General features: G+C 41.9%; 1 protein-coding gene and 1 long non-coding RNA gene across 6 annotated transcripts in view; one reads left to right on the top strand and one right to left on the bottom strand.

The window, feature by feature from the left end:
* Positions 1 to 3,174: 3,174 nt before the first annotated feature.
* LOC133482709 (uncharacterized) lies at positions 3,175 to 9,683 on the top strand. Of its 2 annotated transcripts, XR_009789881.1 has the most exons (4): positions 3,175 to 8,195; positions 8,277 to 8,339; positions 8,434 to 8,454; positions 8,832 to 9,683. It is a non-coding gene; the product is annotated as an uncharacterized LOC133482709 (long non-coding RNA). The 2 variants fall into 2 exon arrangements; XR_009789882.1 differs by having other exon boundaries at positions 8,434 to 9,683.
* A 5,973-nt stretch (positions 9,684 to 15,656) lies between these two features.
* The window catches only part of LOC133482415 (endothelin-converting enzyme-like 1), a 56,301-nt gene continuing 45,042 nt past the window's right edge, over positions 15,657 to 26,915 (bottom strand). For all 4 annotated transcript variants that reach the window (XM_061782513.1, XM_061782514.1, XM_061782512.1 and 1 more), the window contains 7 exons: positions 25,975 to 26,026; positions 23,726 to 23,793; positions 23,361 to 23,485; positions 20,606 to 20,671; positions 17,273 to 17,368; positions 17,065 to 17,141; positions 15,657 to 16,945 (listed from right to left, as the gene is read on the bottom strand). In XM_061782513.1, the coding sequence (XP_061638497.1) occupies positions 16,846 to 16,945; positions 17,065 to 17,141; positions 17,273 to 17,368; positions 20,606 to 20,671; positions 23,361 to 23,485; positions 23,726 to 23,793; positions 25,975 to 26,026 (584 nt within the window). In that variant the 3' untranslated portion in view covers positions 15,657 to 16,845. The remainder of the gene's footprint in view (positions 16,946 to 17,064; positions 17,142 to 17,272; positions 17,369 to 20,605; positions 20,672 to 23,360; positions 23,486 to 23,725; positions 23,794 to 25,974; positions 26,027 to 26,915) is intronic.

Below are 26,915 nucleotides of genomic sequence, written 5' to 3'. Positions count from 1 at the left end.
CTTTCATGTGAAAAGTTATTCTTTCAAGTTTTCCTTGAACTGTTTTCTTCAGCATCACAACGCTTCTGGTATGCAACATAACAGAACTCGAAAAGTGTCTGATGCATCACCTGGAAACACTCAAAATGCTGACCACAATATTTCATATTTTTATAGTAGTAATTAACAATGTGATCATTCTTATCTAATGACTAGAAATGCATCATGGTTGAAGACCACAATATATTTTAGCAGGTATGTGGATTTTGTTATGCATTCTATCTGGAAAATAAATTGTAGTTTTTCTACCTCATGGTTAAGTTGATCAATTACTTCAACCCTTTAAAAGAAATGAAAAACATATATATATATATATATATATATATATATATATATATATATATATATACCCAATTCCAATGAAGTCGGGAAATTGAGTTAAACATAAATAAAAACAGAATACAATGATTTGCAAATCATGTTCAACTTATATTTAATTTAATACACTACAAAGACAAGATGTTTAATGTTCAAACTGATAAACTTTATTATTTTTAGCAAATAATCATTAACTTAGAATTTTATGGCTGCAACGTTGTGGACGTCACACAATTGTTATATGTCTATACTATATTATACTTTGAAATGTCATTCGTGTTTGGGAGGAGCAATGCTGGACGGACCACAAAAATACATTACAATGTGTCAAAACTACAATGGTACAATAGTACAAACGTTTATTGCTGTACCTGTATGTGTATTTGTCTATCCCATCATATTATAGTAATAATAATAATATTGTGAAACTACACAAAATTGTTAGGAATCTCTGTCTCTTACAACAACAACAACATAGAAAGGGTGAGAATCTTTTCATCTTGCCTTACCAAAATGTAACATGTTTAATGTTATGAAATCATGAAAGAATTTGAAAATTCCAAGTGAGGAATCAAAAGTGCGGCTCAAGTCCCACAAACACACTCAGGTTGTTGTTTATATGCACCAACAGAGGCCGCTGTTGTCCAACAAAAGCGATATACTGCAATGACAGCGACAAAACCATCTGAACAGTTTCCGAGCTTTTGTTGTAAATCAGTCAGGTACAAACGGACGGCAATATGAGAAGAATATGTCCTTATTATTTTGGTCCAGTGACATTGCTACATTATAATTTAACTATAGCTTATTAACACAGTGTATGCCTTTATGGATGAATCTGTAACAGAAACCCAATTTGAATGAAGTTGGGACGTTGTGTTAAACATAAATAAAAACAGAATACAATGATTTGCAAATCATGTTCAACCTATATTTAATTTAATACACTACAAAGACAATATATTTAATGTTCAAACTGATAAACTTGATTGGTTGTAGCAAATAATCATTAACTTAGAATTTTATGGCTGCAACACGTTCCAAATAAGCTGGGACAGATGGCAAAAAAAGACTGAGAAAGTTGAGGAATGCTCATCAAACACCTGTTTGGAACATCCCACAGGTGAACAGGCTAATTGGGAACAGGTGGGTGCCATGATTGGGTATAAAAGCAGCTTCCCTGAATTGCTCAGTCACTCACAAGCAAAGATGGGGCGAGGTTCACCTCTTTGTGAACAAGTGTGTGAGAAAATAGTCGAACAGTTTAAGGACATCCATCCATCCATTTTCTGAGCTGCTTCTCCTCACTCGGGTCGCGGGCGTGCTGGAGCCTATCCCAGCTATCATCGGGCAGGAGGCGAGGTACACCCTGAACTGGTTGCCAGCCAATCCCAGGGCACATATAAACAAACAACCATTCGCACTCATATTCACACCTACGGGCAATTTAGAGTCTCCAATTCATGCATGTTTTTGGGATGTGGGAGGAAACTGGAGTGCCCGGAGAAAACCCACGCAGGCACGGGGAGAACATGCAAACTCCACACAGGCGGGGCCGGGGATTGAACCCCGGTCCTCAGAACTGTGAGGCTGACGCTCTAACCAGTCGGCCACCGTGCCGCCAGTTTAAGGACAATGTTCCTCGATGTACAATTTCAAGGAATTTAGGGATTTCATCTACGGTCCATAATACCATCAAAAGGTTCCGAGAATCTGGAGAAATCACTGCATGTAAGCGGCAAGGCCGAAAACCAACATTGAATGCCCGTGACCTTTGATCCCTCAGGCGGCACTGCATCAAAAACCGACATCAATGTGTAAAGGATATCACCACATGGGCTCAGGAACACTTCAGAAAACCAATGTCAGTAAATACAGTTCGGCGCTACATCCCAAAGTGCAACTTGAAACTCTACAATGCAAAGCAAAAGCCATTTATCAAATACACCCAAAAACGCCACCGACTTCTCTGGGCCCAAGCTCATCTAAGATGGACTGATGCAAAGTGGAAAAGTGTTCTGTGTTCTGATGAGTCCACATTTCAAATTGTTTTTGTCCTCCGGGCCAAAGAGGAAAAGAACTATCCGGACTGTTATGGACGCAAAGTTCAAAAGCTAGCATCTGTGATGGTATGGGGCTGTATTAGTGCCAATGGCATGGGTAACTTACACATCTGTGAAGGCACCATTAATGCTGAAAGGTACATACAGGTTTTGGAGAAACATATGCTGCCATCCAAGCAACGTCTTTTTCATGGACGCCCCTGCTTATTTCAGCAAGACAATGCCAAACCACATTCTGCACGCACGTGTTACAACAGCGTGGCTTCGTAGTTAAAAGAGTGCGGGTACTAGACTGGCCTGCCTGCAGTCCAGACCTGTCTCCCATTGAAAATGTGTGGCGCATTATAAAGCGTAAAATACGACAACGGAGACCCCGGACTGTTGAACAGCTGAAGCTGTCCATCAAGCAAGAATGGGAAAGAATTCCACCTACAAAGCTTCAACAATTAGTGGCCTCAGTTCCCAAACGTTTATTGAATGTTGTTCAAAGAATGGGTGATGTAACACAGTGGTAAACATGACCCTGTCCCAGCTTTTTTGGAATGTGTTGCAGCCATAAAATTCTAAGCTCATGATTATTTACAAAAAGCAATAAAGTTTATCAGTTTGAACATTAAATATCTTGTCTTTGTAGTGTATTCAATTAAATATAGGTTGAACATGATTTACAAATCATTGTATTCTGTTTTTATTTATGTTTAACACAACGTCCCAACTTCATTGGAATTGGGGTTGTACTGTACGTGTACTATATATAAACATTTACAATACGTACACAAATACACAATACCATGATGTTACGTGCTTCTGCGTGGCAAAACTTGAAGCCTTCTCAAAAGGCACTACCATTTGACCAAGTTTTTTCCACTGATAGCAATGGCAATGGCCAGCTCATGCCACGCCCATGGCCCTTGAGCCCTGTTATGGGTTCTCTTAGCTACAGTCATGATGAGCTGGATATCCTTAATCACTCTGTCTGGCTGCTTTTTCTTGTGCGGTGTTATGTATGTTCAGCATTTTTAAGGGACACTCTCAGCATCCCTATTACCCAGGTTACACAGTGGCGCGATATGGGTGACATCTGACCCATTTCGGTAAAGGCTTTTCAGCCGGCTTTTGTGCACTGAACAAAGAAAACAAATGTGCCAAAGATGCAGTTTAATCAGCTTCTTCATGCACTTTATCAACAGCATTACTGTATGTCAGGAAAATGTGGAAAAGCTTCACACTGAGGCTGCATTGTTGTGGAAATTCCGGTTTGTCTGGGTGAGATGAAGAAATAAAGTATCTGATTCAGACACGTGTCTTAAAGAATCTGTATTATCTTAGTACTAAGAGAAAAAAAGAATTCAAAGAGTGCATTTCGCCAAGCATCTCTCTCCCTCGTCTTCTTGCTTTCAGACTCACATCATAACAGTCTCTTTATTATACCTTTATTTGAGAGGGGGGAAGTAACCCCCCTCCCAAATACAAAGCATAGGAAAAACATAGATTACACTCAGAATCCTAATAAATCAACCCACAAAGCATCTTGCTGTCTTGATGTTTTGCAGAGCATAGGAGACAGTTTTATTGTAGCTATCACCTCGCCTACTCCCCTCTGACGAAGGAGAAGTTGTGCTGATCACATTTCGAAGGACAGATGTTAGAAGGCTTCCATTCGTGATTTCAAATTGCAAAAACATCTCATGGTAGTCTTTTTTGAGTAATTTTTCCATTAAATTTCTCTCCCTTGATCATAAAAAGTCAGAAAAAAATATAACATCTAACATATCACCCTTCACAGTTGAAGATACATCATCATAATGTGTTTCTTAGAAAAGCCTCATTCTGATATTAAAACAAACTATTTGTTAATAGAATTAGATCGTGTTCCATATTTGTTTTTCACCGCTCAGGGGTCTATTGTGCCCTGTAAGAATGGCCATGTCTTTGTTCACTCTTCAGTCACTCACCAATGACCAGGGTGAAATTCTGTGAAACAGACGACAGGTTTGATGTATGAACAGCACAATGTCATCTGGTGGGCTTCTTTATTTGAGATGAGTTGGTGACTTGGCACATCACATGTTAGAAAGGCGCTTATTTCGGCCCTTCCCTAACCGTCAGGTTTTGGTTGGTCGTGTCATTTGGGCTTGGCAGCTTCCTGCAGTGGATGGCATGGAGCCAAGTGATCCTTTCTCCAACCTTCACTGTGGTGCGGGTGGTCAGTGAAACCTGGAACGGGCCATGAGGTCCCTGTTGACCACAGTCGCCTGGTTGGAACTGGTGACGCATAACTGCTGCTAACTTCGGTTGGCGTCAGCTACCACTTTTCTGATTCTGACAAGTTTAAAAGATATTACCCCAATAGGGCAGTGTTCACACAATTTTGTGGAAGTGTCCTGGGTGCAAGATTCCCATGTTTGGACGAGCTTCAAACCAGATTTCAAAAGGAGATAGACTAGTCTGAGTTTACTTTCTCTGCCTCACGCACATTACATTAGTGCTAACGGCAGTGCTTTGTCCATGGTGTTTTTTTTTTCCCCTTAGAACATTGAGCACATTTTTGAGTGTGCCATTTTTAACTTTCCACAATGAGTTCTCAAGTTAATGCCCAAATAATGGCTAAGCTAACTGATTGCTTCATTAGCAAAATGTGACTCATTGTCGCTGGACAACCTAGCTCGGATACTCCAACATGGGATAATTTCAGCGGTGGTGACAACGCTAGCAGTTTGTTTTAGAAGCTCGGCCCTTTTGGATCATATCTACTAGAACTAGATAGTGCCTGTATTCCTTTCCTTCTGAGGGGTCAAGTTCAATAAAATCTATGATCACTAGGGTTAGGCATTGTTTGAATTTGAGCGATTCCAGTCCCGATTCCGGTTCCTCATTTCGATTCCGATTCTTTTAGGGGGCTGGGTCAAAAAAAGTTTGTATGGTTTAAATAAAGGGAGTCCAAATTATGAACATCCATTTTCTTAGAAGCCCGCAGCATAAACTGAAATGAACATTTTACTCGGGGTTCTTTATCATCAGTATCAATATAGAACCTATGAACTAAAAGGTAATGTGTGTGGAACTAACCCAATTGACTTAATATTCATTAACATAGTTAAGACACACTTTTGTTTGGAAGGACATCTTCATGTGCGTTCTTCTTCGCAGTGATGTGCGGTGAGGTTCATGATTGGCGAGGGACTGACACCGTCACGTGATTGGAGCTCGATGAAGCTCAACTCAACACTACCACATGCTGGTTGTGGCACCGTAAATACCAGACTCCACTGTGCACTTTTAGTGGCTTTTCTGGTCGATAAGAAAGACTAAATGTCACACACTTTCATTAAATATATTAGACAGTCTTTTAAACGTCAGTAAGTGCAGTACATGTGTGATAAAATGTATATTATTGGCGATGTAATGAGGAAACACCAATGTCTCTTGTGTGAAGCCACGGACCAATCACAGCCTGCCTGAATGGATGTGTGCGTGGTCTCTTGAAGCATCGTGCGAGCGAAGACTCAACGTGACTCGTCGTTGCGCTTCCTATGCATTTCAACAGGAAATGACAATTCAGCTATTTTAATGATGAACTCATTGAAATTATTGGATTGAAAAAGAAAATCGATGTAAAGCACGGACCATAGAAATAAAATGGAACAATTTAATGTAATCATAAGGTTTTATTTACTATTCACATGCAGTGGAAAGGAAATACCACCAGCTCTGCCTCACTTGCCTACCCTGACGTCACCGCTTTGTTGGTTTTCACCTCTTCTTCGTTGGTTTTCACCACTTTCTTCTTCGGGGTGGGCGGACTGTAGGCATCAAAATTGGGACCCGAAATTTTTAAATTTGAACGATTCCGGCAGAACCGGAATGTTAGTCACGGTTCCAATCGGTTCTTGATTCTCGATGCCCAACCCTAATTATCACATGTTCAAATTGTCTGGACAGAGGAGGACTGGCTGCTGGTGTGAGCTGTGTTGTCCTTCCTGTATTGTGAGTTGCACATGTAACACAGGTCTGTCAATTTTTTTGAGCATATGTAGAAAACCCAGCATGCACGAATAATTTCTAACATCAACATATGTTAACGTTCCATAGTGAGGAAAGAAATGTTTGGGTAGACAGATTATTGTTTGGCCAATATCAGACACCACTGGAGGGACTTTAAGTCAACAGATGCGGGACCATGTGAAATGTCAGGAGGTATAGCAAATAGAAGCTCAAAGCAGTGGCCTGATGGTCTGCGTGTTTAGCCGCAGCATCTGCTCTCGCATTTCCTTTTGACACTGGGTCTGAAGAGTCTGTGTAAGATGCGCATGTGCACAGAGCAATGGCGAAAGGGAGAAATATATAGTAGCTTCTAAAAGGGGAGATGATGATGAGAAGATGGGCTTGCCATTTGATTTGAGGAAATCACGATGACATCACAGTGTGTCAAAATCATGCATAACGCCGAATGCATACAGTACCTTGAGTCAATGTAAATGGGAACCGATTTGTCTGCTGCTAGTCTACACACCTCTGTGAGTACAATCAGTTCAACTGCCTGTACAGACATGGAGCCATCCACAAACAATACAAAGTCAGGATTGAACAAAGGTTTGGCAGGACGACGAGAGCACTGGAGATAATGTTCAGCCATGCAGTCATACGGTTTGTCATCCTTGGGAAGAGAAAGTAGATACTCAAGCAAGATGGTGGCCTGAGCTGTTGCAACAGCCCGAGCAGTCGCAGCAACCTGGTGCTTGTGAAGTTGCAACAAAGTTAGGAGTAGTTTTAACAGTTTGTTTTGCTTATTTGTGTGTTTTTACCTCTATTCTCTTGAGTGGAATAGCAGTAGCACATTTGCAGTACAGCAGGTCTGACCTGCTTGCAGCTTGCGACAGCCATTCATTCGGCGAAGGCAACTTGGACTTCATTCGGCCGGCGAGCCGCACAACAGCAGACCTCTCGTTCAAGATCACCGTGCTGAAGTGGCGCAGAAAATGGCACCATCGAAAACATAAACCTAACCCTAACCCTAACCCAATGGACTTAAAGAAATGCTAAGCCCTCAAACCGGGCCTTCCATGTCTCTCCCTCGCCAACTCCCGGACACTAAACAACAAGATGGATGAGCTTCAATTTTGGATTACCACTCGCCGGCTCGATTACTGTGTGATGGTAATAACAAAGACTTGGCTGGACTCTTTCACCCCAGACTCCGCTACTGAGCTAGCAGGGCACACTAGCTTTGGAGCAGATCGAACCACCGGATCTGGTAAGACTATGTGTGTGTATGTGAATATTAGATGGTGCACTAACGTCACAATTAAGACATTTGCTGCTGTCTGGACATCGGATCATGGATCATTCAGATCACCTCTCTGCCCTTGATCCCTGCTTATAAACCTAGAATCCGTAGACACAACCATCTGTAAAAACAGTTCAAGTGTGGACTGAGGATGGCACAGCATTCCTGGAGGACTATTTTGAAACGACAGACTGGGACATATTTGCAGACGAGACAGACCTGGAATCGCACACATCCGTTGTGCGTTCCTACATCAACTTTGGACAGAGAGTGTGACCTCAACAAAGACCATCAAAGAAGTTCCAGAACCAGAAACTGAAGCTTAACAGCGAGGTGCGGATACTGCTCTGAGCATGGGATGATGCCTTTAAGTCATGAGACTGGAAGGCCTACAAAGAGGCACGCTGGTCCCTGCAAAGAGCCATAAAAAAAGCCAAACAGAAACACAAACAGCGAACAGAGGGACACTTTAACAGTGACAACACGAGGTACGTGGCAGGGGATTAAAGAACTCACTGTCATATCCTCTTTTGTTTTGCACCCGTGCTGATTGTTTCTTCTTTTTTTAGTTTCTTGGAGCTGATTGGTGGGCGGAGTCTCCTACCTCGCACCTGCCAGCCATCATTAGTGGGGTATGTAGTTGGCGAATTATTGTTCTTTGCTAGTTGCCATTGTTATTTTTGTTACGAATACTCATATTTCCGTGTGCTCATATTTCTCTGCCAGTACTTCTACTCCTGTGCTTTAGTAAGTACTACTGTGTTTTCTGTTCTACTTATTTTCTCTGCCTTGTGTTGGTGTTTGAGTTTTTGTTTTTCCTTCTATTATTGCAACTTCTGTAATACCTACACCCCACCTCTTGTTTACAAGTAAATACAATATAATGAACAAGAACTGTGCAATATTATCTGGCAAAACTGTGCAATACACATATGTAAAGAATCACATAACTACCATATCATATGGCATGTTAACAATGTTAACAATTGTTTTCACTCTAAATAAGTGAAATTTTGATAATTGTGTGCTTATTTCTTTTTTACCTCAACGTTGCAAATTGTGAGGTGCCTAACTGATTATCATTGTTTCTGTGGTAATGACAGTAGAGTTCTAATCTATTCTAGAGAGATGGGCCTAAAGATGGTGCAAAGTTTAACATTTGACACGCCCAGAAGTGCTGTTTAGTATTGCCCAAAGTGAGCTGCGGACACATGAGAAAGCTTTTGGTCATCCATAATGTGAGAAACCTCATGCGGCACTTGGAAGACCACATCAGAGAAACCCACAAAGTCAGAAGAAGCGCTTTCTCTGCTCCACCAACTGCACGAGGTCTGTCCATTTTTGCAGAGAAATATGCTTCAGGCCAAAGATGGTCCCCATGTTTTTGGAGGAGGACTGTCATACAGCCTGAACATTCACCAACGGTCTATGTGAATGGTTTGGTGGAATCAGGGTAGTGTTGCACTTGAATGAGTTCAAGAAACGAAAGTTCATGAACTCGTTCATGTTTTGGACGAACATGAACTGAACTCTGTTTATTTCTGCCTGATGTACATTATTTAGAACGCACCCATTCTGGCCTCTGTGAACAGTTTTTGAACGGCAGTTCAGTTTCATTCATGTTGACATTAGTGGTGGGCGTATCGGTCCAAATAGCAATAGTATGGATACGAAGTCAGAATCGGTATCAGATCGACACAGTGTGATGAGATCGATACAGTATTTTCAGTTTCACTCAAATCGACAGCCTGGTCGGCGGACTCACCACTTCTGAGCTTCTCAGCATGGCAAAGGCACACTTTGTTCTCCTTCCCCTCTTGTGTTTCAATGTTGTGCCATCATGTGACACACACGGTGCCTTTCTTCCTCTCTGGCATTATACTTTAAAAATAATTGGTTTTACATTTTTTATATTTGTTGTTTATTTTAATTTATTTTCAGGTGATCCCTTTGTGCACTTTGTTTATTTATGAAAAAAATCCATACATGACAATGTATGGGGAAAAATGTTATTCCTTGTTCTATTCTTTCTCTTTACTAATAAACTTTGCCCTGATAGTCCTGGGTTTTAACGATTTAATCATAAAGGAAACACCACAAAAACACTTAAAGGTCATGACAATTAATTGAGATTTAGCAATTTGATGATGAAGCTACCTTAACTCACTCAGTGCCAGCCATTTTCAGAAAAGACAACCCCTGAGTATCATAAATTTTTGACGATTTTGACCGATCTTTCAAGGCCTACATGATGTTGACATGGTCATTGTTATACAAGATCTCAGTTATACACATTTCTGACACACACAATTGTGCTAACTACTGCAATACATACTCTGCGAATACTACAGTGTATATATGTATACCTTATCTCTTCGAGTGTGAAAAATGCTTCAGCTCGTCCGACTTCCAGCCAGTACATATGCACCCGTGTGTGCATGCATACAATCAAGACTGAGAGTTTTTGTCAAAACTAAAACGGTGCATCACTGCCCTCGGCTGGCGATTTTCGGTAGAAAACAAATGAAACCCAACTTGAACATTACAGTGGAGTTACATCAGACTCTTCTCCGGCCAATGCCGTGAAAAAAACATATTTGACTAGAAAAAAATTTAACGGTCGGGAATGTATTTATTCTATTTGATGAGTTAATTGGTCAATGGCACTGAATTAGTGATTTATTGAAAAGTATTGGTATTGGTATCAGTATCAGCAATACTGGCCATGGATTTACTTGGTATCAGATCGATACCAAAATACAGTGGGTACGGAAAGTATTCAGACCCCCTAAAATGTTTCACTCTTTGTTATATTGCAGCCATTCGCTAAAATCATTTAAGTTCATTTGTTTCCTCATTAAAGTACACACAGCACCGCATATTGACAAAAAAAAAAAACTGAATTATAGAAGTTTTTGCAGATTTATTAAAAAAGAAAAAATGAAATATCAAACCATAAGTATTCAGACCCTTTGTTGTGACACTCATATTTAACTCGGGTGCTGTCCATTTCTTCTGATCATCCTTGAGATGGTTCTACACCTTCATTGTAGTCCAGCTGTGTTGATTATATTGATTGGACTTGATTAGGAAAGCCACACACCTGTCTATATAAGACCTTATAGTTCACAGTGCATGTCAGAGCAAATGAGAATCATGAGGTCAAAGAAACTGTCTGAAGAGCTCAGAGACAGAATTGTGGCCAGGCACAGATCTGAACAAGATAATATAAAAACAAATTCTGCTGCACTTAAGGTTCCTAAGAGCACAGTGGCCTCCATAATCCTTAAATGGAAGACGTTTGGGACGACCAGAACCCTTCCTAGAGCTGGACTCCGGCCAAACTGAGCAATCGGGGGAGAAGAGCCTTGATGAGAGAGGTAAAGAAGAACACAAAGATCGCTGTGGGTAAGCTCCAGAGATGCAGTCGGGAGATGGGAGAAAGTTTTAGAAAGTTTTAGAAAGTCAACCATCACTGCAGCCCTCCACAAGTCGGGGCTTTATGGCAGAGTGGCCTGACGGAAGCCTCTCCTCAGTGCAAGACACATGAAAGCCTGCATGGAGTTTGCTAAAAAAAAAACACCTGAAGGACTCCAAGATGGTGAACAATAAGATTCTCTGGTCTGATGAGACCAAGATAGAAATTTTTGGCCTTAATTCTAAGCTATATGTGTGGAGAAAACCAGGCACTGCTCATCACCTGTCCAATACAGTCCCAACAGTGAAGCATGGTGGTGGCAGCATCATGCTGTGGGGGTGTTTTTCAGCTGTAGGGACTGGTTGCAATCGAAGGAAAGATGAATGTGGCCAAGAACAGTGATATCCTGGACAAAAACCTTCTCCAGAGTGCTCAGAACCTCAGACTGCGCCGAAGGCTCACCTTCCAACAAGACAATGACCCTAAGCACACAGCTAAAATAACGAAGGAGTGGCTTCTGAACAACTCTGTGATTGTTCTTGAATGGCCCAGCCAGAGCCCTGACTAAAACCCAATTGGACATCTCTGGAGAGACCTGAAAATGGCTGTCCACCAACATTCACTATCCAGCCTGACAGAACTGGAGAGGATCTGCAAGGAGGAATGGCAGAAGTTCCCCAAATCCAGGTGCGAAAAACTGCATCATTCCCAAAAAGACTCATGGCTTTATTAGCTCAAAAGGGTGTACTTAGGGCTGTGTGATATTTCAGTTTTTCTTTTTTAATCTGCAAATATTTCAACAATCCCATTTTTTTGTATATGGGTTGCTGTGTGTACATTAATGAGGAAAATAATGAACTTGATTTTAGTAAATGGCTGCGATATAACAAAGAGTGAAATATCTAAGGGGGTCTGAATACTTTCTGTACCCACTGTATGTAGTACCACCCACACCACGAGTTGACATTAGGCAGGCATGTTGCAGCTGCATGAGTGTGCGAGACGCGTTGAGGGACACTGCTTAAATTGGGGTGAATATGTTCTTTGGCCCAGGAGAAGATGTACTTCCTGCGGCTTCTGAGGAAGCACGGCCTGCCACAGGAGCTGTTGAGGCAGTTCAACACAGCTGTTATTGAATCAGTCCTGTGTTCATCCATCACAGTCCAGTTTGGTGCTGCCACAAAAAAGGACAAACTCCGACTGCAACAGACAATCAAAACTGCTAAAAAAATTGTCGGTACCCCACTACCCACCCTTGAGAACTTGCATACTGCCAGAACTAAGATGAGCATGCAAAATCCTCTTGGACCCTCCACATCCTGGTCACCACCTCTTCCAGTTCCTTCCCTCAGGTAGGCGCTATCGAACAATGCAAACTAAAACTAGTTGACATTCCAACAGCTTCTTCCCTATTGCCATTAACTTCTTAAACAGTTAACTTACAATTCCATTGTAACATGCTGCCAATTTTGTCTTGAGATTGTTGTCACATCTCTGTCGGGCCAATTATATATTACTTGTGCACTCACTGTAGTAAGTCTCGCCACCCTGCACTACTTGCATATCTGTTGTTGACCAATACTGTGCTTGTGAAGTACCTGCGCCATTTGCACAATTGACACTGTTCCAGATTATTGCTCTATCCGTTATTTGAAACTGCTCTAAATTGCTAGGGGACTTTGCATCATTTGCGCAATATAGTAAAAAGAAAAAAGTATCAGCATTACTACATTACCGATAACCTTTCATTGCTCAGTGACTTTCCGTGCTGTGTTTTTATGTCTCAGACGTACTTTCTGTCAAATGGCTGTCTTTTTTACTGGAGCGGCTCCAACTACCAGAGACAAATTCCTTGTGTGTTTTTGACATACTTGGCAAATAAAGATGATTCTTATTGTAATAACTGTCTTCATTTTTTCGAGTAGTACTTAATGGACCATCCATCCATCCATTTTCTACTGCTTATCTGAGGTCGGGTCGCGGGGGAAGTAGCTTTAGCAAGGATGTCCAGACTTTCCTCTCCCCAGCCACCTCATCCAGCTCTTCCGGGGGTATCCCGAGGCACGCCAAGGCCAGCTGGGAGACATAGTCTCTCCAGCGTGTCCTGGGTCGTCCCCGGGGTCTCCTCCCATTGGAACGTGTCCGGAACACGTCACCGGGGAGGCGTTCGGGAGGCATCCAAATCAGATGCCCCAGCCACCTCATCTGGCTCCTCTCAATGTGGATCAAATCCCTGACCTGAAGAGGGCACGCCACCCTTTTCCGACTGAGGACCATGGTCTCAGATTTGGAGGTGCTGATGTTCAACCCAGCCGCTTCACATTCGGCTGCGAACCGCTCCAGTGAGAGTTGGAGATCACGGTTGATGAAGCCAACAGAACCACATCATCTGCAAAAAGCAGAGACGCAATACTGAGGCCACCTAACCGGACCCGCTCTACGCCTCGGCTGCGCCAAGAAATTCTGTCCATAAATGTTATGAACAGAATCGGTGACAAAGGGCTGCCTTGGCGGAGTCCACCCCCTTGCCACCAACGAGCTTTATAACCACCTCGGTGACCTCAACCGCAGAGATAAGAGAGCCTGCCTCAGAGAACCCAGACTCTGCTTCCTCATGGGAGGGCGTGTCGGTGGAATTGAGGAGGTCTTTGAAGTATTCTCCCTACCGACTCACAAAATCCTGAGTCGAGGTCAGCAGCGCCCCATCCCCACTATACACAGTGTTGATGGTGCACTGCTTCTCCCTCTTCAGTTGCCGGATGGTGGACCAGAATTTCCTTGAAGCCGTCCGAAAGTCTTTCTCCATGACCTCACCGAACTCCTCCCATGCCTGAGTTTTTGCTTCAGCGACCACCAAAGCTGCATTCCGCTTGGCTAACCGGTACCCATTTGCTGCCTCAGGAGTCCCACAGGCCAAAAAGGCCCAATAGCTGCCTGTCTTCAGCTTGATGGCATCCCTCACCCTTGGTGTCCACCAACGGGTTCAGGGATTGCCGCCTCGACAGGCACCGACTACCTTGCGGCCACAGCAACGGTTGGCCACCTCAGCAATGGAGGTGCGGAACATGGTCCACTCAGACTCTATGTCCCCCACCTCCCACAAAACATGAGCAAAGTTCTGTCGGAGGTGGGAGTTGAAACTCCTTCTGACAGGGGATTCTGCCAGACGTTCCCAGTGGACCCTCACAATATGTTTCGGTCTGCCACGTCGGACTGGCATCTTCCCCCACCATCGGAGCCCACTCACCACCAGATTGTGATCAGTGGACAGCTCCACCCCTCTCTTCCCCCGAGTCTCCAAGACATGCAGCCGCAAGTCCGATGACACGACCACAAAGTCGATCATCGAACTGCGACCTTGGGTGTGCTGGTGCCAAGTGCACGTGTGGACACTCATATGCTTTAACATTGTGTTCGTTATGAACAATCCGTGATGAGCAGAGAAATCCAATAACAGAACACCGCTCGGGTTCTGATCGGGGGGGCGTTCCTCCCAATCACGCTCTTCCAGGTCTCACTGTCATTGCCCATGTGAGCATTGAAGTCCCCCAGCAGAACGATGGCGTCCCCAGCGGGAGCGCTCTCCAACACCCCCTCTAAGGGCTCTAAAAAGGGTGGGTACTCTGAACTGCTGTTTGGTGCATAAGCACAAACAACAGTCAGGACCCGTCCACCCACCGAAGGCGGAGGGATGCTACCCTCTCATCCACTGGGGTGAACCCCAACGTACAGGCGCCGAGACGGGGGGCAATAAGTATACCCACACCTGCTCGGCGCCTCTCACCGTGGGCAACACCAGAGTGGAAAAGAGTCCAACCCCTCTCAAGAGGACTGGTACCAGAGCCCAAGCCGTGTGTGGAGGCGAGGCATGAAGCCCCAGACAACTTAGGTCCAAGGATCATTGGGACACACAAACCCCTCCACCACGATAAGGTGACAGCTTCCAGGATGAACCATTGTTGGCAAATCAAAACTTCTTTGTCCCTCTTCTACTGTAAGCCAGTGTTTCCCAAACTTTACTGAGCAAAAGCATACACATTTTACAAAATGTCACGGCACACCATCAATCCATCCATTTTCCTTGCCGCTTATCCTCACTAGGGTTGCGGGCCTGTTGGAGCCTATCCCTGCCATCTTTGGGCGAGAGGCGGGGTACACCCTGAACTGGTTGCCAGCCAATTGCAGTAACGGCACACCACCAAACAAAAATATATGTTTTTATTTTGGTGTTTTGAAACATTTTGTGAGTACCTGAATTACTACCGCTGCTGCTGCTGCTCCTCCTCCTCCTCCTCCTCCTCCTCGTACTACCGCCACTATCATTCAGTCAAAACCCATATGAGATTTGAGCTCATGAATATACATGCATATATTCCAGGAGATTCACCGAGTCAATCCAGTTGTACCTGATAAAGAGAAGTCCACCATCAGCTATACGATAGAGATGGGCCATTGCTAGAGGATGAAGCCTGTGAGCACACACACTGATAACACACTGATAATGACCCAAAGCCACACACAACACGACACAGGAATTTGTATGTATTTATTCAAACACTGAACAGCAACCATAGAGAGCAAGCGATAGCAATCACGTGAACTAGCAGTTGCAGTCATGTTTTGGATGAGTGATCCACGAATGTCTGTTTGAGCTTGGTGGTGTTAAGTGTCAAAGAGACTGAACATGCTCTTTGTCAAATCAACCATACAACAATAACAGCTGACTCACATTTGGTATTCAAAAGCATTTTCTTGAAAACAACACTGTACAAATACATTAGTCAACCATGGGAAAATTGTTTTAGTGCACACTGCATATACAGTGCTGTATTTTGTTATGTTCTGATTTGACCATAAAGTGATCGAACGCACTGCCTCTCTCTTGGTTACTGAGGCTCATATAATTAAATCAGTTTGTCTAGAATGTCCAATTTAAAAGGCCACTCAGGAACCTTTTATTTACCAATGCCAGCTCCTTAATTTGCTGATGAGGTGAACGTTGTACTGACTTTATGCTACATTTCCTGAGAAGAAACGTCAATAATGAATCCACCTTGTACAAAAAAAAACCCACTTGACTGCGCTTGAAAAGGTACAAATACTGTAACAAGAGAACAATGCAGGCAAACGATACAACAGTCATGACGGTTAGCTTTGCCCTCTAAACCACAAGAGCAACAACCAGCGTGAATACAGTATGGAACTAAAAGAGAGACATTTAGCGACGCAAAACAATGCTGTCATTGCAGTTAAGAAATCTGCTCCAGTCTGCACTGAAATCACCCTTCTACCTCCTGTACTATGCTGAGAATGTTCTAGTTGATGCATAAGAGGATGAACTAGTCAAAAAGTTTGAAAGTAAAAAAAAAAAAAAAGTAAAAAAAACCCAAACCAGCTTTTGTATGAAATACACAATGGACCTCATATATTTTCTGTAATACAAAAATAGATGATTTGAAAAAAAAATATAGATATATAAAAATATATATAAATGATATGTGTAATGTGCATGAGTGATGAGACTAGCTTGGTTAGTAGACAATGCTTTCTTCTGCTGATGACAGTACGAGGATCACTAATTCGTTACGTTTGCATTGAAGATTAACTTTTATCCTCAAGTAGAATGAATGCGGTCAGATTGCTTGTGATGAGTTAGTGGTAACGTGTGAATATGTATTGTGGTCTTCAAATTACGGCCATCAGATGCATTTCCAATGACGTCACCATACAGAACATTTGTCAACAGGGTTCATGGGGGTACCCTTCGGACAATCGAAAACGCGGGAAAACTCATTGAATTGGGAAACGCTGCCAATCACTCTGAAAGGTGAGAAATGCATAATATATTAGTACATTGGGAAAGCTATGTACATAAATGCAACATGATCTGATGTTATGCAGTTGTTCGCCCACGTGTGTATTTAGTGTGTTCAATTTACCTGTAGTGTTCTGGTGCATGTTTATCTGTTAACAACTGCAAGTAGATTGACTGAGATCTTCTTTTCATACACCAGTTCTGAAATAAAGAAAGAGAATAATTAAATAGGTTGCACTACAAATGCAAGTATACAAACGGGAACTCGATGCCTAAATTTGAAACAAATGATGCATCTTTGGTTCATGACAATTAATGTTAGGCCTTGGTACCTGTGCGAAGGCAATGAAGAACAGTTGTTCATGTGTATATTTGAGCCCTGGTAGGGGCCTCTCTGGGCCATGTTCTCTCACCCACTTCTGATATGCCTAGACAGAGTGAGTGTGACAGGGAATATGATTAAAAATAAGACATACAGACATTTACAGAAAATGGAATAATCTAAATTGTCAATAGGTGTGAGTGTCAGTGGTTGTTTGTCTATACTGTATGCCCTGCGATTGGCTGGCGCCCAGTCCAAGGAGTACCCCAATAGGCTCACCCGTGACCCAACAAGTGGCATAGACCAGTATAGAAAATGGATAGGTGAATGGAACTGTATACTGTAGTTGGGCATTTTCAATCAATAATGACAGTAAGTTTGTTTTTCTGGACATCTACTGAACATGTCTGTCTCTCCAAAAGAACATTCAGAATTCGTACTTGTGGTAAATCACATAGGCACATTGAGCATTTTGTCTTTCCAAATGGCACCTCTTCAACAGATAGATGGCTTTTCTGTGACTGGTACAAAAGCCACCTGAAAATGATCACGGTACAAAGTAGATTATGAAATAGTAGAATAAAAAAAAAAAAAAAAAAAAAAATATATATCTATGAACTTTGAATTAGCAATAAATTGCAAAACTTTTTTAAGACATTGGGCTACCCAATCATCTGGTAGTCGATGTCTGCTACTCACCTGTCACCAGTCATGGAATTCAGTTTTTTCCAATGTTCATTGTACCAAGGCACATATTTTACATCGTAAAAATCTCCATCCATCCATCCATCCGTATAATTCCTCATTTTGGGGTCCGGTTGTTGGTGAAGCAGCGTAAGCAGGGAAGCCCAGACTCCTTTTCCCCAGCCACTTCATGCAGCTCATCTGGGGGAGGATCCTGAGGTGTTCTCAGGCTCAACCGGGAGACATAGTCTTTCCAGCGTGTCCTGGGTCAACCCTGGGGCTTCCGCCCAGTGAGACATGCCTGCAAAACCTCACTAGGGAGGTGTTCAGGGGCATCCTAACCAGATACCTGAGCATTCTGATGCAGAGAGACAGCAACTCCACTCTAAGCCCCTCCTGGATGACAGAGTGTCTCACCCTATCTCTCAGGGTAAGCCTGGAAACCCTGTGGAGGAAACCAATTTTGGGCGCTTGTATCCGTGATCTTGTTCTTTCGGTCACGACCCACAGCTCGTGACCATAGGTGAGGGTAGGAACGTAGCTCGCTCGGTAAATCATGAGATTTGTCTTTCGGGTCAGCTCCTTTTTTTTACCACGACAGACCAATACAAAGTTTGCATCACTGCAGATGCTGTAACAAACTGCCTGTCGATCTCCCGTTCCCTTCTTCCCTCACCCGTGAATGTGTGTATGTTTGGGTTCATCAGGTTGGACCGGCAGTCATCGGAGACAACACACACAAGTTGGTCATCGGGTGAAAGCTCAGCCCTTCTCTTCACCCAGCTGACCAGAACATGTACCCTCAAGTTTGATGACACTGCCACAAAGTCAATCATCGAACTGCAGCTTAGGGTGTCCTAGTACCAAGTGCCCGTGTGTTTGAACATGGTATTCGTTATGAACAATCCGTGACAAAGGAAGAAATCCAATAACAGAACCTCGGGTACTGGTCAGGGAGGTCGTTCCACCTTCTCACGCAATGAGGGACACAAGGACCTATATATTAGATATATATAATAGAAGGCAGCGGGAGGCTACCCTCAGACAGGCACCGCGCCGGGTGTCAATAAGTATGCCCACATCTGCTCAGTGCCTCTCACTCTTGGCTTCTCCAGCATGAAAGAGAGTCCATCTGCTTTCAGGAGGACTGGTACCCGAGCTCAAGCTGTGTGTCAAGGCTAGCACGACTATCTGGTTAGAATGTATCGACTCCACCAAGGCCAGTTTCTGATATGGGGAGAACCGCCAAGTGCGACATTCTCTGGGGTGTGATCTCTTAGGTGATGCTAGTCTGTGCTTATACTGTAACTTTGTGTTCCTTTTGCCTTTGACATGATAGTGCTTTGACCGACAGGGTGGTTCTTTCACTCTGGCACTTCGTCCAGCCGAGCTGATCCTGTCATCTTGGTGTGGCGTGATTATCAGGGGCATAGCCATCATTTCCGAAGTCAGGGGGACAAATTGTTCAAGAGTAAGCCAGCTTTTATGAACAAATCATCATCGTCTCGCATTCAACTGCTCTTCTCTGGAGTGGCCAAAGAACTAAAAAACAAAACTGTCAAACTCTGGTTGAGGTAAAACACAATTACAGTAAAGCATAAGTAGCCACTAGCCAGATAATTAAATGTTAAATGGCTACACTGAACACAAAATTTGAGTAAGCTTATTCAGAATCAGAATCATCTTTATTTAGCAAGTATGTCCAAAAAACACACAAGGAATTTGTCTCCGGTGGTTGGAGCCGCTCTAGTACGACAACAGACAGAGAACACTTTTGAGACATAAAGACATTGAGAAAAACAGTCACTGAGCAATAAAGGGTTGCTAATTATCTGGTAATGCCGGTACAATTTTTTTTGACAATTGTGCAAAAAGATGCAGAGTCCTCTATCACTTAGAGCAGTTCGAATGACTAATTTGCAATAGTCCGGTGCAATGACCATTGTGCAAAGGGTGCTGAGACTTCAAGGAGTGTATGCAGTGTAAAGTGACGAGTGGTGCGATAATCTGGGACAATGTTGATTGTGCAAATGTTGCACATACTCCTCAGTCCGTGCGCAAATGGGGCAGATGCTACTCTGGCATGAGTGGCCAGTATTGGTCAACAACAGATATGCAAATAGTGCAGCGTGGCGAGACTACTACAGTGAGTGCACGAGTAGTATATAATTGGCCCGACAGAAATGTGACAACAAACTCAGACAAAAAAATTGACAGCATGTTGCAATGGGATGGAAAGTAAATGAAATGGTTTCGAACCATTTTTTAAAATAATACTTATAAAAGTCTAATAACTCAGCTTCTCAAATGTGAATAACTTCTGATTTTCTTAGTCCTCCATGAAAGCAAACAAACTGTCTTTGAGTTTTAAATTAATCAAAACAATCATGGACATCCCCTTGGACTGATGAACATTTTTGCCTATTTTCTGACATGCTTTAAATTTAACACAACCCCCGTCATTTCCATACTTAGAGTGACAGGGCCCAATTTAAAATCTTAAAAAACTCAAACCCAAGACTCGAATCAGATTTCATAACCAGAATAATCCTCAATTATTCTGCATTTTATGACCTGTACGTAAAAATGATATTAATGCATATTCTCAGTTATTCTGCAGTTTATATGATCAGATTCTGAGGTATGAGGCTGTACTCACATAGTATGACAGTTTGAGTCCTCCCATGTCTGCTATGTTCTCTCCCAGTGTCAAGCGACCATTAACCTAGATACGGAAAACACATTCATATTGCATTCTAAAATCTTAACTCAAAATACTTAAAAGGGCTGCAATAAAATGTTTTGTTCCCAATGATGTCTAGTGGGCACAATGGTAATGAAAAGGGAGTGAACTGCTCATTCACACAGGGCCATATTCTTCTGTTCACGTGTAAGTCATAAAAAAGACTTGCACCTGGCGTGTGCACCTTTCATCGACGCACATTCTCCCGTCCAGACTTCCAAGTCCCGACACATCACCATGCTTAACCTTGGAATTGTGTTCAGCCGTCGCGGTTCCGTTGCCGGGCCGTTCGCTAAATCAAAACGTGCAATATGATGTTTCACCTTCATGGGGCACCAGACCTACTACAGCCTCTGGAGTGTGGAATAGGAAAAATACTTAAGTCCACAGGAGAATGCTCGCAGTATGCGCGTTGAGCCAGATTGAACAGGGAAGAACAACATTTTAGTGTTGCTCTAACCAGAGTGCGTACCTGGCATGAGGGTGCGTAAATGCATGGAGAATGTGTGCAGCCAGAAAAGCGCACAACTGTGCTTCTTTCTCACCGAAGTGCAGGGTCATAAATCGGTCATGGAGGGAAAGGACTGACTCCCCGAAGGACTTACAATACTTAGCTTAAATAATATTTACAATGAAAAGTGAGAACTCTCAACTTGGTCGAAGGGGTGATTGAACGCGCTGCATGGCTGACATCATGTAGCAAGAAAAAACGTTTTCTCGCTCTTTGCATCAAAATTACTGTGGTGGGAGCAATGGTGTGTGTGTGTCACTCACTTTCACGTTTACGTACACAAACACACAAAGGCCCGCACACTCACACAGTTGCTTTCATGGACCACAGTCGGCAGTTTTGTAGTTTTGTCATATTTCCTGCTCTGGTGAGTGCTTTGTTTCGTAGTGTCTCTTTGTAACTTTGATTATTGATTTTGGTATGTTGTTTAGTTAGATTGTTCCATGTACCTTGGTTGCCTGTTTTTTGTAAATAAATATTTTTTTGTAATTCCTGCACTTGGGTCCACCACCTTCTTGCCTCCAACCTGCACAAATCTGACAGTACCTACTCAGTTTGCCACGGTGATACTAGGCGCTCCCTGCCATAGTTTAGGGTGGTCGACTTTCCTCTACAAAAGAGGACTGCTATAGTCCTCACAGGAACTGTTGTGATGTCACTAGTTTGAAGTCAAATTAATTGTATCTTTGAAGAAAATTTGGCAAAATGATGTGCACTACTTGGCTGCAACAAGCAGAGCCACTGTTGATTCTGTGTCAAATTGCTTGCGGTCTGAAACAATCTATCAAAACAGGGGTTCAGATGGTTTGGCGATAGTCTGTAATCCCACTAATAATACTTTTCAAAATAACGATTGAATGTTGATTTTCCTAAGAACGTTTAAATATTCCTTCATTGCCTGGGCAGTTAAATGTTTTATGATGCCATCAGGTATAACTTGTAACAATACATTATTTTCTTTACATTACATTATACTCTATACCACAGATATCAAACTCAAGGCCTGGGGGCCAGATACGGCCCGCCACATCATTGTATGTGGCCCGCGAAAGCAAATCATGTGCCTCAACTCCTGTTATTCTCGCTAATATCTGTACCAAAATTTAATTTAAAATGTAATAAATGTTAAATTACTGCAAGCATTTTTTGTTACCAATCCCCCTTTTTTTGTTTTTACAGTAAGTGAACACCCTAGTATCCTTGACTTCTGATTTCAGAATTGGTTATTCATCTATTTGTTGTGTATATGCAATATATGAGCGATTAACCACAGTCGTAACGGCCCTCTGAGGGAAATCGTAACTACAATGTGGCCTGCGACAAAAATGAGTTTGACACCCCTGAATTGTGTACAAACTTAGGATGTTCTACTGTATTTGCATATTTTGATACACTTGCCTTGACATAAAAAAAAAAAAATCGTCAGATGTAAGCCACCCATTGCGTGTTAACTTTTATTTTACCTGGCAAATGTTACATTCCTCTCATTGGGCAATTATAATATTAGTTTTTCCCCCGTGGAAAATAAAGTGGAGTAGAAATAAAAAGCACTTAATTTGAAGACAGATGAGTAAAAAATTGGGAAAGACAGAAATAGGACTTGGAGAGAGTGGGGCCTCATGGACCAAGATATTCATTATCTATTAATTAGCATTTTAAAGTAAATTTAAAATCGAATTTTCAAACTTTCAGGCATCGGATGAAAAGCCTACATACAGTATATGATGTAATAACACCTGACTTTTACTGCTCTACCAGGCCCGCACTTAAATCGTGGCTCCATGTTAATGTGTCATCACATTATGATGCAACACTTTTACTGCAACTTTCCGGACTTTGTGGCTAATTTCAGGTTGTTCTATTTAATTTTGCAAACATTCACAATGATTATACAAGTCAAGTTTGGGTACCAGTGCTTGTGCATGAGCAATCATGCCCATGTCTTCAACTGTGTCTTGGACATGGGAATGTTCAACTTGGGATAGGAGGTTTGATTTAACTAGTATCCATGTTTTTGTTTCATTTTCATTTTGTCCTAACTTTGAGTGGAATTTTACCAAAAGACCTCGATTTTTATGTAAAAGACAAAATGTGGCGGAATTTTCTCTGCCAATTGAACATGCATTTGAAAACCTACAGGACAAGGAAGTAGAGACTCACCCTCTGATTGTAAACTGTGAAATTATCGTAGAGTTTAACAATACATTCAGCCTTCTTCTGGAACTTTCTGTAACTGTCCTCAGTCCACCACTGTTGGAGGTTGCCGTGACGATCATACTGTCCCCCTAGGTATGGGGATCATTGTTGAAAAGGCATTTAAGAATGAGGACATTCATGCAACATTATTCAAACATTAAATGGATATTTCTGTATAGATAAGAGCTCAGGTTTGACTGTGTATGGTAAAGATAGCATTGTTATTTTAACATCACGTACTGTAAATGTTTTCGGTTAAATAAAAAACTTCAAACCAGTGATGGTACAGATAAACCAGGAATATTGCATGTGTCGAAAAGTATTCTTACCCCAGTCATCATATCCATGGGTTAGTTCGTGGCCAATGATTGCTCCTATTCCCCCATAGTTCAAAGACCTAAGCAGGAGTAAAGACAAAATTGTTACAAAAGACCGTCCAAATATTTAAATCTGGATCAGAAAAACAACTTAGAAGGCAGCATTATTTTTAATATTTTAGGGAGAGGAGGTGTGTTGGAACTGATAGCCTGAAAATAAATGAAAATGAATTAGACGGTACTGTATTTAGTTGCAAATAATTTGGGTTACTTGTATACCATTCCACCAAGTTATTATTCTGTATAACTTTTCATAGATTCCACCCAGTAGAAATCCATCGATTTAACTGTATTTCTGGGTAGAGGCAAACCCTAGCACACGCTTGTCTGCCATTTAATGGGACTGCGCACTGAGCCCACTCATGCAGGTACACACGCTAATGGACTGGGCAAAGTCATAACTTTTTATGCAATATAGTGCTGAACATTTTGTTGTCTGTTTTACAAATCAGATGAGAGCTGGGAATGTCATTCTCCCAGAGAAATTCAACACCTCACATATATACACACACACACACACACACACACACCCCTGCCCCGCTGCTGACCCTCACCGGAAGCCAGCTGTCTGCAGCTCATGCAAAGGTGCGAGTCCAATTCGAGGGCAGAGGCGAGGCTATTCACATGGCTACGTCTGAAAATGACTTTCTGACAGCTAGTCGATACGCTGCCTCGCAATGAGCCGGACTCCCTCGCTAAAACTAACTGGCTGATTGAAGCTTCAATTACTGGAGGCGATAGTGAGGTGTGTGTGTGTGTGTGTGTGTGTGTGCGTGTGCACTTGTGGGAGTTTTGGAAAGGGGGACAAGTCCATCCACAACCAATTAATATTTATCAGCATGCATGGCAGCAGGTAGTGGAATTAGTGGCGATCTCCACTAATGAAGACATAAAAGTGTATGCTAATGTTTAGCACACAAACTGTTTGCGCTAATGATCTCATTTGTGAGTGTGTGATTATATAAATAGAGTGCAGCAATTTGGACTCATTTTTAAATAGTTCCACTTGGATTAGAATCATTTTGAGCAGCAGTCAGATTACAAAGGGGTTGAATATTAGAAATGCTCTGTATTTGTGCTATCAAATAGTCTCCAATGCATTTGTTTAGATCACTTTTCAAAACCAAACATAGTGCACCAAAACGAGCTTCTTGACTGGAATTCATACCAGAATGGTTTGACAATGAAGTTGTAGCTTGATGAAGATGCAAAGTGCATGACAGACAATTAATTGTCCTAATTTTAATTTCATTTCAGCTGCAGTCTCTGCTCTGGGTTTCTTTAATTTGTAATGCCTTACTGCTCAATGAAGTTCCAAATGGATTTTTAGTCTGTACTTGAACTAAATGAATGGAACACAAAGGCAGCATAGAGACGAGCGCAGGTAAATGACAGAGACTTTATACCCGAAAATAAAAACACGTTAGGTTTCAGTGTTTTTAAGTGACACCAAAGAGATTTTATTGTAAATATACTGTACAATACATTTAACAGATAAATTGCACTATTTCTTCTTCTATCAGTGGTTTTGTTTTGTTTTGACCAATTTTGTTGCAACAAGTACACCTGCACAAATACCCAAATAAGTTATATCAAAGATTACACCCTTAAAGTGATAAAGTTAAATTTTGATTCACTCCAAAGAGATTAGTTTATTATTGGGTTATCATCATGTTGTTGGATGTTATGCAATTATTTAAACAATGTTAAGCATAGTCGTATTTAATTTATTAATTGTGCTCAAAACAGCATATAAAACACTGACAATAAACTAAACAAGTTTGATAGTAAAACTATGAAATATCTCATATCGCCAAGGAAGTCAGTTGGATAGTAAACTGTGTGTTTTAATTTAAACGTATTCACGAGTTAAACCTAGATGTAAAGTGAGCTCGGCCTGGTTCATACTGTACTTCTCATTCATGGGAGCTCTTCTGAAAGCACAAGATGAGCAACAAGAGAGAGGAATAGATGAGACACTGACAAAAGAGGAGTCCCCTCTTCTGTCAAGTTCCGTCCAATTATTTCACTCCAAGTCAAGGAGGCGACCTCGCAATGAAACCTGTTCCATTAGCGGCACCTTGTTCACTAATTGAGCTCTTTGTGGCTCGTTAAATTGATTAAATCAGGGGTGCTGGGCTTTTGGGGAAGGAGAGGCTTGCCAGAATACCTGTGGGATGTAAAACGGGACAGGCACTTACTGTGGGAATTCAGGGTTGTACAAAGTGGGCTGAAGGATGCCAGCTGGGAAAACTGAAAAAGAATACAGACACAACATGATTAAAGCCGCTATCTCAACAAGCTCTCCTGGTAGATGTAGAAAGTGAACACACACTGTTAAAACACTCAAGTTTTTCTTTGCCAAACAAACAGTTGGAATTATGTCCCAAAATGTTTAAAATTGGTTTCATAAGGCCGTAATACATTTTCCCTCATGGGAAGTGCAATCTGCACGGGACACTGTCCTTTTAGATTGCAGATTCCTGTAGAGGGGGGAAAATATATTTTAATTTAAGAAAAGAAAAAAACAATATACAGTACATATCCATGTGTATGACATTCGTATCTATAAAAAAGTATAGATTAGGATGTTTGCACTGCCCCCTTGTGGCAAAGCAAATCAATTAGTGCAAACCAAAGTTAACAGGGTACTTCTGCACTGAGCAGATTCTTATTGGAAACGTAACTCGATTGCTGGTTGAAGAAAATAAGCTCAGATGGTCACTATATACTCATTCTGACTGCAAAGAGTGAGTCCAACATTTAGTAAAGTGATAGGGGTGAATTAATTTCATTCATGTACAATGAGGCAACAATTAAACAGATAATCATTCTTAAATTCCCCATAGAATAAACACCACATGATATAAATGGTTTGTGACAAGTTTATATGCATTGTAAAAACTCAAGTGCCTTCAAACTCCTTTTTTGTCAGAATGTTGTATTATTTGCATGATTATTGAAATAAGAATGTTCAATATTAATTAGAGACAAAGCCCAACTGAATTTTCAGAATCAGAATCCTTTTTATTTTCCATGTATATCAAGAACACACAAGGAATTTGTCTCCTGTATTTGGAGCCGCTCTAGTATGACAATCGACAGCCATTTTGACAATAAATACTTTTGAGACATAAAACTA

The sequence above is a fragment of the Phyllopteryx taeniolatus genome, chromosome 8 (assembly GCF_024500385.1).
Source record: "Phyllopteryx taeniolatus isolate TA_2022b chromosome 8, UOR_Ptae_1.2, whole genome shotgun sequence".
Lineage (NCBI taxonomy): Eukaryota > Metazoa > Chordata > Actinopteri > Syngnathiformes > Syngnathidae > Phyllopteryx > Phyllopteryx taeniolatus.
This window is presented reverse-complemented; position numbering and strand designations above follow the sequence as displayed.